The sequence below is a fragment of the Brassica rapa genome, chromosome A08, assembly GCF_000309985.2.
Source record: "Brassica rapa cultivar Chiifu-401-42 chromosome A08, CAAS_Brap_v3.01, whole genome shotgun sequence".
In the NCBI taxonomy this organism is placed as follows: Eukaryota; Viridiplantae; Streptophyta; class Magnoliopsida; order Brassicales; family Brassicaceae; genus Brassica; species Brassica rapa.
Window position 1 is genome coordinate 18,006,211 of NC_024802.2, and position 12,731 is coordinate 18,018,941.

Here is a 12,731-nt window from a genome sequence, read left to right on the forward strand (position 1 = left end):
TACACAAACAGTTATATTTATATATGTACTCAATGCAAAGTTTTCTTTATTACTACAAGTCTCACATAATACATAACATATATAGATTGTCAATACATAACACTAGCTTCTAGTCAAATTTACTGAAGTTTGGGTCCTATTGGTTTTCATTTTAAGCTATCTGGAGACAACCATAATAAAGCTATGAATTTTAGTCTTTTTCCTAATTATATCATTTAATAATTTCCCCCATCCATCCGGTATTAAAGCATTTTAGCGACCTAAGAGCAAGTCCATCAATGAACCCCCTCTTGGGGTTCATAAGTATTGTTTATTAATTTAATGGTGGGGCCTGAATAGTGATGAACCCGGATCAATACTGCTTCTCCATCAATAAACCTGAAAGTGAGTTTATAAGAATAAAATAATATTTTTGATTTGAAAAAAAAGGTTAATTTTTTTTTTTTTGAAAAGTGAATATTTAATATAATGAGAATTGTATTCAATCAAATGGAAATAAATTTGGTTTTTAAATTTTGAAAAGTGAATATTCAATATAATGGAATAAAGTTTGGTTTAATTCAATTCATAAAAAATTTATAATATTTCTTAAAAGTTTTTATTCAATACATTGAGAATTCATGAACATACAAAGATTATTCATCATGATTACCATATTTTTCCCAAACATTTTCAACTAAATCAGCTTTCAAACGCTCATGTAAATGTGGATCTCGAATTTGATTGCGAATGGTAAGCATAGGGACATTGACACTTTCTCTACTTTTCACCTTCGAACTTCGACTAGACTCTCCAGACTCGAACTCAGATGTATCAATTTGAATGTATCCGTGTCGCTCGTCCTCCACTATCATATTGTGCAATATGACACAAGTTCTCATTATCTTTCCTATCTTCTCCTTGTCCCATAGTAGAGCTGGGTTTTTAACAATTGCAAACCTCGATTGCAATACTCCAAAAGCCCGTTCGACATCTTTTCTGGTGGATTCTTGACGTTCAGCAAATAACTCTGCTTTTGGACCTTGAGGGAGTTTGATGGATTGGATAAATGTTGCCCAATTAGGATAAATTCCGTCGGTAAGATAGTAGGCCATACGATAAGTGTGGTTGTTGACCTTGAACTTAACTTTAGGGGCTCGACCTTGTAAAATGTCATCAAAAACTGGTGACCGATCAAGAACATTGATATCGTTGAGGGTACCTGGTAATCCGAAAAATGAGTGCCATATCCAAAGATCTTGTGATGCCACAGCTTCTAAGACAATTGTCGGCTTTCCTGAACCACGTGTGTACTGACCTTTCCAAGCCGTTGGGCAGTTTTTCCACTCCCAATGCATACAATCGATGCTGCCTATCATACCCGGAAACCCGCGTGCCTCTCCAGCGTCAAGTAGTCTTTGAAGATCTTCTGGTGTAGGTCTTCTTAGATACTCACCTCCAAACAATAGTATTATCGCATCCGTGAAATTTTCCAAACATAAAAGTGCAGTACTTGCCGCAAGTCGGAGATATTCGTCATTCGCATCTCCGGCTTTACCATATGCCAACATTCGTATTGCTGAAGTGCATTTTTGAAGTGCAGATAGGCCGCACCTTCCGTGACCATTTCTTCGTTGCTGAAAGTATGGAACTTCATTATTTAGGCGTTCGACAATGCGAAGGAACAAAGGTTTGTTCATTCGAAAACGCCGCCTAAACATTTCCGGTGGGTATGTTGGATTTTCGCTAAAATAGTCGTGCCATAGTTGATTGTGTCCTTGTTCCCGATCTCTTTCGATATACCCTCGTCTCTTCGGGTTGTTGGCAATAACGGAGTCCATGAAATCATCAATTTGTTCGTCGACCATTTCTTCAAATACCTCATATACTTCATCATTTGAGGAGCTTGACATTTTTCCCTTATTAAAAAAAAATTATAATAAAATTTTAAATTTTATTATCTGCCTAGTATAAAATTAAGTTTAACAATTTTTAAAATGTTAAGAGTTTTAAACAATACCATACTCTAATTACAAAATCGAAAAACTATATAGAGTTTTAAACAATACCATACTCTACTTACAAAATCCAAATACTTATGGATTTTAAACTCATGAAATTTTAAACTCATGAAATTTTTACAATTTTTAAAATGTCAGTTTTAAACTCATGTCAGTTTTAAACTCATGAAATTTTTATTTTTAAACTATAGCTTAGTGAAATTTTAAACTCATGAAATTTTTACAATTTTTAAAATGGCAATTTTAAACTTATTGCCAATGTTTGACTACAAAAAGATAAATATTTTTTCAATACAAACGTGCCAATAAGTAATGTACAAGTAGTGAAATATACCCGATTACTCTTTCGAAATGAGATAGAAAAGGAAATGTTCAAGTGCTCTTGTGTTCTTCGTTGGTAGTAGATCAAGTGCGAATCAAATACTATAGGAACTGTTTAAGTTTAGCAATGAAATTTTTCTTTTCATACAGAGAAACAATGAGAAGAAGTTGAGTTCTCATATAGAAACATACGTGAAGAGAGCATATTAATATATGCTTGTTTGTTACATAAAACCCGTGACATGAGAGTAGTGTAGAAACAAAGTACAACCCGTGAATTCATAACATAGTAGCAGTGTACAAACTAACAAAATAGTACACTGCATCCGTAGAGAAAAAGAAACAACAGCCAAGCAACATCAGACAAAGCAACCCGTGATCCAGACATGATGATCCCGTGACCTGCAAAAAAAAAACCAAAGTACAAAGTTTAAAACTCTTGGAGATTCTACCAAGTAAATAATGTAAAACAGAGATTCTACTAAGCAACAAAGTTAACCAATTCAATCATATTGAGGCAAGTAAATAATGTAAAACAGAGATTCTACTAACCAACAAAGTTTTAAAAAAAACAGTAGTTAACCAATTCAATCTAGCAGTTCAGAAACGAGTTTGTTTTTGAGACTGATTTCATTTGGAGATAGATCAGTCTCATTTTTGGCTAGGAGACGATCAAGGAGTTTCTGCTGGGATATTTTCTTTCTCGCAGCCAGGATGCTCTCTATTTGATCGAAAGCAGCCTCATTCCCGTGCCGCTTGCGCTTGCTTGCTTTCGCAGCCTTTACACCCGCCGGTCTAACCTCCTCCTCAGGCATCACCTCTTCGTTCTCCTTCCTTTTCTCCTTCCCGGCATCTCTGGAATTGGAGTATGACTTCCATTTCTGATCATATCTCAGTTCCCTCCAACAGTGTTCCATGGCGAACTTCGCATGGTAATCATTAAAGAAGATGTCATGGGCAGCCTTCATGACATCATTCTCATTTTGACCACTAGATTGCTCCTTCAAAGCCGCCTCATAACTCCCCACAAACTTGCACACCTGCTCGTTCACCCTTCCCCACCTCTGCTTACACTGACTCCACTCTCTAGGAACTGAGCCAGTGAGCTGAGGGCTTGAATTGAAGTAGAGCTCAATTCTCTTCCAAAAGGATCCTCCCTTCTGCTCGTTACCGACAATAGCATCCTTGCTCGTGTTCAGCCACCCACTGATGAGCACTAGATCTTCTTTTGTTGTCCACTTTCTCTTTAGGACCGGTTTCACTATCCCGGGAGAGTTGGCTACTGCCTCAGCGAAGTCGCAGTCCATTGCTGGACTGCTCTGCGAAGCTAGGAGCGAAGTAAACCCGGGAGAGTTTATGGTAAAGGGATCCATTTTTGTTATGGTTTAGGTTGATGGTTTAGGTTAATGGGGTTTGGGTACTCTATTTAAACTAGTTTAAGCTACCACAAGAGAGAAAAATTAAACTCTAGCTGCAAAACATTCAATATAAAAGCGAGTATAGAACAACTACTTCACAGAGAGCAGTCATTACACATCAAATCAACCACTTAATACAATCAACTACTCATCACAATTAGAGCAACCAACCAACCAACACAGAGTAAATTACACTGTACTTTTCGTTCTAACTTATTAATACAATCACAGTAACCAACCAACTCAGACTACTAGTTCAGTTCAGTTTAGTTGAACAATAAATTCATACATTCAGATGAACCAACCAACCCAGACTACTAGTTAATTCACGCAAACATTTACCTAGTTCTACTTTATATTTCAGGCAAACATCTAGCTAGTTCTACTTTATATTTCACGCAAACATCTAACTAGTTCTACTTAGTAATTCACACAAACATTTAGCAAGTTCTACATATTAATTCACGCAAACTTTTAACTACTTATACTCATTAATTCACGCAAATATTCATACGTACCTCTGATTATCAGTCGAAACACACCTTCTCAAGGGTACCCACCTCGACAGTGAGATCATCAACCTGCTCGGACAGGGTTGAAACCTGTTCCTGGACATGGAAACAACAATGATGCTGTGTTTTAACTTACTGACTCAACAAGTACAATGTAACAAATAACTACAGCAAGGAGATACACTTACCTCTAGGTCCTTAATCCGTTTATTGAGTTTCCACACCCCCTTCACAACCTCCTCTGCCTCATCCAGACGCGTGCTCAGCGTTTTGATCTCTTCCTGGACAGCAACCACCCAAGGATGACGGTAATGCAACCCATCATCCTTGTTCACAACAGAAAAGAAATATAAGAGATACTTCAAGTTACATATATTATAAGAACATGATTGCAGAGACACTAACCTCATAGTTTACGCATGTGAAGAAACGCTTTCCAGGAAGACTGTCGTAGTCTTCCTTCCCCCGAACCTCGTCAATGATTCTCCCGCCGCAAGCACACTTTCTTGGAACCCCGTACTGTGAATCCGCGACAAACCCTAACATGTCGCAGTGATCCTTTTGCTTCTTTGAATGTCGTCTTTCTTCTGCGGGATCCATCTGCAAGAGGAAGAGAAACAATTAAGTAATACGACCCCTATATCAAACCAGAATGATACAAACGACCCCTATATCAAACCAGAAACACGCTTTACTACCCTATCAAAGAAACCCCCAAAACGATTTCATATCGCACTCTATTGAACCGTAAGAAAGAAAACCCTAACAAAGAAACCCCCAAATCGATTTAAGATCGCACATTGGATCGAACCCTATGAAAGAAAACCCTAACAAAGAAACCCCCTAATCGATTAAAGATCGCACACCGTATTGAACCCTAAGAAAGAAAACCCTAACAAATAAACCCCCAAATCTTTTTCGGATCGCAGACTCTATTCAACCCTAACAAAGAAAACCCTAAATCGATACAATCAGACGAAGCCACCAACTCGAAAACCTACCTCAGGTCGATGAGATCTCACTACGCGTCGATTTGATGGACAATTTTGCTCTGGATCGGCGTCGCTACAAGAATCGTCGGCGTCGCTACAACAATCGCCTCTCGAGTCGCAAACCCTAGCTTTTTTGGAGAGAGGAGGAAATGAGGAGATTCACGCGTTTCTTCTCCATTCCCCGTCGACAACGCGCATCTCAACAGCCAATAACTCTTCTCCACGTGGCTTGAACTCGTTTCATGCGGGCTCTCTCCAACGGCCCGGTTCAGAGATAAAGACCCATTTTTCATTTTCTTTTGGATTAAAAATCCTATGAAACTCAGCCCATGACCCCCCTTTGAACCTTCAATGGACTTGCTCTAAGAACATCACCAACCTCACTCTATTTTTCACTCAAAAATATAATTTATAGTAAAAAATGTTCCAATGTTACTTTATTTCTCACTCTATAATAGAGTAAAAAATAAGTTTACTCCAAATATAGAGTAATTTATTTATTTTTGTTCATCACTCTATTTTCTACTCTAAAATAGAGTACTATTGGAGTAAATTCAAACTTTATTATAGAGTTATTCTATTTTAGAGTAAAAAATAGAGTAAGCCATTGGAGATGGTCTAAGATTGCATTATATCGACGTAAAAGACCACTATTTATATATATAAAATCTCAAAGTTCAGTTTAACCAAATAAGTTTAGTTACTAATGGTCTTGTTGATTATTATAGGTCCGTTCAGCGTATGTGCCTTGATATTGCTCAACCTTAAACTAGTTATAAAATACAAAGAGTTCAACTTTTTCTTAATCAAGTGGTGTAGCCTGATATTAATCTTTGAAGTTCATTGTAAGAGCATTCACATCAATGAACCCCTTTTTGGGGTTCATCTTTTTAGTTTTTTATTATTAAAATTTTTTTCTTTTTCCTTTTGTTTTTTAAAAAAAAAAAAAAAAAAAACTAGACCAATCGCGGGCCGCCACGACACGTGGGGTCCGCGCTACAGTAATGAACTTTAGGAGAGAGGGGTTCAGCCAAGAGAGCTTTAGGAGAGAGGGGTTCATGGGATTGAATTATTTTATTATTTTTTTTTCTTAATTTCTGTGTGAACTCCCCCCATGAACCCTCAATGGGGGTGTTCTAAACCTGTTAGTTTTGAGTTCAATCCGTGGTAGAAACCAAGTTATCAATGTGTGGTCGTTCTTGGTTTGAGCTTTCTGATTAGTCAACTCTATAGCATTGAGCGTATTTTTCTCCAGACCGATCGAAGAAGATAGATCAATAAGAAACTATTATTAAAAAAAAAAGAGCTCAATTAATTCTTAAAAATATATATAATTGCATGCGTTTATAATTTTTTTTACCGCGTAATATGGTGAGTTTCCCTTGGTACAATTCTTAAAATCTCCTCTTGCTCGTGCATATAATCATCAATATGTGTTTTTCTTACTTCCTCCTTTTCTATTATTTATTAAATGTTAGTCTTTCACTTTGACAGAATTCGTTTAAAGAAATATTAAATGAATAATATATGTACATTATTATATTATACTTTACCTAAAAGCAGCATAAATCAGAGCAATTAGCCTTAAAGGACACGAAAGGCATGCACTTAGAGATGAAAATTAAAGTTAGACCAAAGCAATTGAGTGTGATGATGCTAAAAACAATACAGAGTAGTCTGGTATGCATGAGCATGAGGATAAGCCACCAAAAGTCAAACATAACGCCAGATTATAAAAAAGAATTTTGCTTTTGTGAAGTTTTTAATTTGTTAAATTCATGGGACCAAGTTAGAAAATACGATGTTTGTTTTGTTGCTCATTAGCATCTTTAACCTCTCAATAACCATTTTCGGTGGTACTTATAGACTCTCAAATGCCCTTTTGTATATCAATAACTCTAAATATGTCAAATACTACATAATTGCAATTTATTAGTAAACTTTAAAATAAAAACAAAAAGAATTGTAAATATGCTTTGCATCGATAATAAACGACTTCATTGTGACATAGAAGTTAGAACTCGACGTTCATTATACATTAAATATTATAGTAGTAGTGAAGAAGAAGCCTATATATACCAATGACCCACTTGAGCCGACGATCATTAGCTTTTATGAAAAAACTTGTGTTATTTTGTGATCGTTTGTGATAGCTACCAGCCTACCAAAGAAAAAAAAAAGTGCATATGATGACAAAATATTCTGATATATCATCAACGTGAGGCGGGAAGTAACGGTGATATGAGGCTGGGAATATAAATAAATAAAAAATATAGAAAGTCGGTGTCTGTAATTATAAATGGTGATGATAAACGTTGAGCATGCGAGTTTGGTCCATTGTTAATAATGACAACTTTTTGCAAACGATCTTTGGGAGACCCAAACACACAGAAAAAGAAAAATTACATAGACATTACTTAACACAGATGATATTAATCAGTTTAATAATTCACCAATCTTGAGAATCACTCATGATATAGTAAGGGTCTTCCTTCCATGCATATCGTATTTTCTGGTTTTGTTTCAGAACACTTAATGTCATAATTAATTTGGCAATCTGATTGTTACTCAATTTGTTTCAGTAGATACTATTTTAAAGCATATAAATTCACTCGATACGCAATTAAAAGCGGAATTTAAGGGGCTTGGGGTTCAGTCTCCATTTCTGTTTCTCATCTCCATTGTAAAAGTTAAAATATATAAGAGAAAGTGCATATGTGGACCAGGAAGAAAATGAAGTCTTTCATCAGCTTTCCATTCTAGCAAGATGTAATTTTCATGGTAAATGCAACTGAAATATGGGCCACAATATAGATAAATAGAATCACATAGTTTTAAGGCCCATTAAAAAGTAAAGAAAAACTAGAAACATTTATAAATAAATATTATTCTTTTTTTAACAACAATCAAAACATAAATTATAAACCACCACCATCTATATCAACATGATGTCCCCTCATCTCCAAACGTTGAGACTTTCAAGTACTTTCCTTTCCTTTCCTTTCATTTCCTTTCCTTTCATATATGTTAGCATGTCATTATAATTTTTTTTGTTAATACGACACAACAGTTTCATCCTACATAACACCAAAAATAAATTTTTTTTGATGATTTCATACAAAATAAATCTAAATTATTATCATTACTTTTAACTGAGAGACAATTACATAGTCTCATTGAGAGTCACGTAGTTTATGAATAGATACATAAAAATTAAATTAATTTTAACTAGTGGTTTGCTTATGATTTCTTTTAGTTGAATTATCTACTACTCAATCAATTTTTCTATTTGACTCCGTACTTAGTATTATAAAAAAGTTACACATAATTCACATCGATATATATATATATATATAAAGAAAGAATACATGCCACTTGATAATTTTCTAATTCTCACACAATTAGACCATATAATTTATGATGAATAGAAAATATAATTCAAAATAAAAACAAATTATGATCTATAAAATGACTAACAATAGTTAAGTTACTTGTATAATCCATGCATATCTATAGCAAGTCATACATATGTTTTGAGCATTAACTATTACGTCCATGATTTTTAGAAATAATATATCGTCTGTTTTGTTTATGTTTCATGAAAACATCCTTTGAAATCTTTTGTTAAATAGTAAAAATATCACTTTCATAAACATCATTAAAAAATGTTATGCATTTAAAACAACTAATTAAATTAAAACTTGATTAACTACGAAGTTATGTTTATAAAACAAAGAACCAACATTACATATTTGTAAGTGCTTGTTATATTGTAGAAAATATGGAACAAAAAAAAGAACCAACATTAAATATTTTCAGTTCTACTTCAACTGGACCATATAATTTCCGAAGAACAAAAACTAGAATTCAAAATAAGAACCAAAATGTGGTAAAATGACTAACATTAATTATGTTATTTGTGTAACTCATGCAAATATTTTATTTGTAACAATTCACTTTCCACACATTAATGGCCATCTTCCTGATTAAAATATCTTTTAAGTTTGAATGGGATGTTGAAGCATTCAACAATCATGTTGATCAAGTATATTTTGATAATAATTTTGAACAACTACTTGAATAAAACACTAGATAATGTATGGTTTTTATAAAAATTGTGTATGGTTTGTGATGTTTACGTTTCTCCAACAAATCAAAAGACATTATTTCTAGTGACATCATTTGAGAGAACAATATGCATTTAAAAAAAATAATGAGATGCAATTTTGATTAACTACAAAATTGTGTTTTTATACAATAAACCAAATTAGATATTTCTGAGTGATTGTTATTTTTTTTTAAAAATGAAGATAAAACTTATATTAGTTTTTGAATGAGAAAAATTAGTGAATTAAAACATTATTAAATGGTCGTGTTTTCACATAGGTGATTTTGGTCAAATGTAGGACAATATGGCATACAATTATCTTAAAGCAAGATATTTGCTCTTTGGAGCCAAATTATCACACCAAATCTTTTATTGTGTGTGTTATGTTATCTCAAACCAAAATACATAAGATAAATTACATATAATTAGTAGGTTCATATCAAGTAAACATAAAAATAATATCAAAAGTGTATATCCATGCAAATCGCCACAAAGCGTTTAAAACTGAATAAGTGGTTGAATGACGCTTCCAAAACCCCTGTGATATGTTCATTTGTGAATAATACATAAGCTTTTGAAAGACTTGATGACCAAAAGGGTCAACATTTCGTAAACATTTAATATCAATTGGTTAAACGTTCTCTCAATTGTACACCTTGAACTATAGGAAATTACAGTTTTCTAGTTAGTTTGACATTGTTCTCGTTTAAAATAATCCAATTAATTAATAACATTTATTTTAATTTATATTTGGTATTATGTGAGGAAAATTTTTCAAAAGCTTGTAGCATATGTACTATTTTGTTATATATCCAGTGTTGATAAATTTCAAAAACATTTTGGACTACAAGGCTCATGAGAATATATGAGAGGCTTATATTTCATTGGTTGAATCTTATGTATGCAGTTTGTATGAGTTGATAAAATACAATACCACTATTGCAAAAGACGCAAGAAATTTCCTAGAACACATTGAAGAAACTCTTTATGACTATTATGGTAGTCGTTTTCTTAACCTCTTTATTGAAATCTACAACTAGGTGTATAAGAATAGGAACTTAGATCCATCATTTGAAGTTGTTGAAAGATTCTTCTAGGATTAGTTTCTTTTGAAATAAAAGAGGTAAATAAAATAATTCAAAGCTAATTAATTGTTTCTTTAAACTTTTAAAAGCTATTCATGTAAACAGAAACATTCACATTATTAACCATAAATGAATCAAAGCTTGGTCTATCCAGGTTTTACTTCTCTTTTTTTTTCTAATGAGAAAGACCAATTGTGCTTCACCATCGAAACCAAAACTTACAAATAAACCAGATTCAATAGATTAAATAACTAATTAAAAAAAAAAAGATTAAATAACTATTTTTCTACCTCAACATTTTACGTGTGGTAGACCTAGATTCAGAGGCGGACCTACATGGACTAATAGAGTGTCATATGACACATGTTGAAATTATATAAAAGCACTTTTACCATGTAACATTGAAGATTTTTTAGATCATTTGGTTACATAAACCATCTACGGACTCTCCATAACTCCGGTTCGACAGACTTGTAATTAATGCCACGCTCAACTAAAACAAACCAAATATTGGACAATGGAAATTTTTTGAAATCAACAAAAGATGTAACCAAAACAACATATACATCTGTATTTGCTATGACCACCACGTTTTTCCCAATCTTGGCATTCTTGTCAATGATACAAACATACAGTTCCTGCATTTTGCACAACTACAAGTAAGACAATGAATGTTACAGATTAGAGACGGGACTGCAGCTTCTGTTATACTTAGACCTAATCTTGGTGTTCTTCCCTACACTTATGGACTGCAGCTTATGTAGTATGCCCACAATAGAGTGCTGCACACTACATTCTCTCAAGAAGCATCCATGTGAAACTATAGAATCAAGTATCTGCAACTCAAGAATACATTCTGAACGACTCAGGATCGATGATATCATCAATCATCAACTGAAAACAACGGTTATAAACAGATTCAAGAACCATAACTCAGCATTTATCAACATTGGTAGGTGGCAAGAATCGTGGAAATGTGAAGAAGGGTGTCCTTGGGATCGTAAAACTGGAAACTTAGGAGAATGCTAAATAACAGAATTAAACGGTATGATTTAGATTTCACTAAGGTCAACAAGAAAGGTCAATGAAAACCTGTTCCGTGAGAGCTAAGTTGGCATCAAAGAATGATTTGAAAAACAAAAATAAATCAAGCATCGCCTTCAAGGCATCTCCAAGAACTGAAAGTACGTTACCCTTAGCTTAACCCTTCCTTAACCAACTCTAATAGAAATAAGTACCTTTTTTTCTCACTACAAAGGATTTCAGAGTGACATCGGTTTGTTTGCTTTGTTAAAAGAAAGGACATGGATTTAAAAAAAGGTCCTACCGGGAGTCGAACCCAGGTCGCTGGATTCAAAGTCCAGAGTGCTAACCACTACACCATAGAACCATGGTGGCCTAACTTGAAACAGTACAAATTCAATTCTAGTACATAGAGACGAACACAAGTGGTTTAAACCTCTTGACTCTTGTCAAATGGTCTTTCTGCCAACTTTTAATTTTATCATTATTTTTTTTATAGATTTCCATTGTACTATGATATTTTGATTTTGTTAATCTGAATTATATCTTTCAATCCGGTTTGACATTAAGACGTAAAAATTAGTTTATATGACTAGCTCAATGTCACGACAAGTTATTCTATTCGATTCACTTGGCACCAAACCCACTACCTTTTTTGTTCCTCATACGGTTGTAGAGTGTGTCAGTGATCTGATCCTAGAAAAGCTCAAATAATTCGATGAGCTAGACCACCTTCAACAGGTTACTCATGAACCCTTAGATATTTCGTCATGTACTTAGATATGAAAGTCGATCAGTGGCCTGATAGCTTCAGGATATAACTTTCGTATCATAAGGCTCACCTACGTATCTCCAACATCTTCGTATTCCGTAATCAAGACTTAGGTTATACTTAATTACACTACCCTTGGAAATGTAGATAGTCATGATCTATTTGTATTAGTACTAGGGGTTTGCCCGCCCTACGGGCGGATTAGTTTACACTAAAACTATTATTTATTAACTATTTTAATTTTATAGTAGAAATATAAAACATTAAGAGTTAGATTTAGGATTTTGCGTATAGAAACATTTTAAACCTTAAATTTCAAATTCAGCATATATTAAAAATAAGATTATGTTTGGTAGAGGATACACTAATAAAAAGAGTTGAGTAGTATATTTGAAGAAAATATAAGAAAACATATATATATATAAATGACGAATTTATTAAAGTAAAAATCTGTACTGAGAAAAGGAACATGATCAAAATGAAAAAGATGGACCTCTGCG

At 33.7% G+C, this 12,731-nt stretch overlaps 2 protein-coding genes and 1 non-coding gene across 3 annotated transcripts; all 3 read right to left on the bottom strand.

Annotated features, from left to right (window-relative positions):
• Window positions 1-121: 121 nt before the first annotated feature.
• Window positions 122-12,398, bottom strand: LOC103835581 (putative nuclease HARBI1). The gene is made up of 4 exons (XM_033277436.1): window positions 4,657-12,398; window positions 4,440-4,577; window positions 4,258-4,347; window positions 122-2,723 (listed from the first exon to the last, which is right to left on the bottom strand). The coding sequence occupies exon 4, from the start codon at window positions 1,890-1,892 to the stop codon at window positions 636-638; it is 1,257 nt and encodes a 418-aa protein (XP_033133327.1). The 5' UTR covers window positions 1,893-2,723; window positions 4,258-4,347; window positions 4,440-4,577; window positions 4,657-12,398; the 3' UTR covers window positions 122-635.
• LOC117127531 (glutathione S-transferase T3-like) lies at window positions 2,909-3,694 on the bottom strand. The gene has a single exon (XM_033278108.1). It carries the CDS (start codon window positions 3,692-3,694, stop codon window positions 2,909-2,911), a length of 786 nt encoding a protein of 261 aa, XP_033133999.1.
• TRNAQ-UUG lies at window positions 11,755-11,826 on the bottom strand. The gene has a single exon. It is a non-coding gene; the product is annotated as a tRNA-Gln (tRNA).
• Window positions 12,399-12,731: the final 333 nt, after the last annotated feature.

Bases quoted from the DNA above. Each gene is read 5' to 3' on its own strand.
- LOC117127531 (XM_033278108.1), bottom strand. From the start codon at position 3,694: ATGGATCCCTTTACCATAAACTCTCCCGGGTTTACTTCGCTCCTAGCT.
- LOC103835581 (XM_033277436.1), bottom strand. From the start codon at position 1,892: ATGTCAAGCTCCTCAAATGATGAAGTATATGAGGTATTTGAAGAAATG.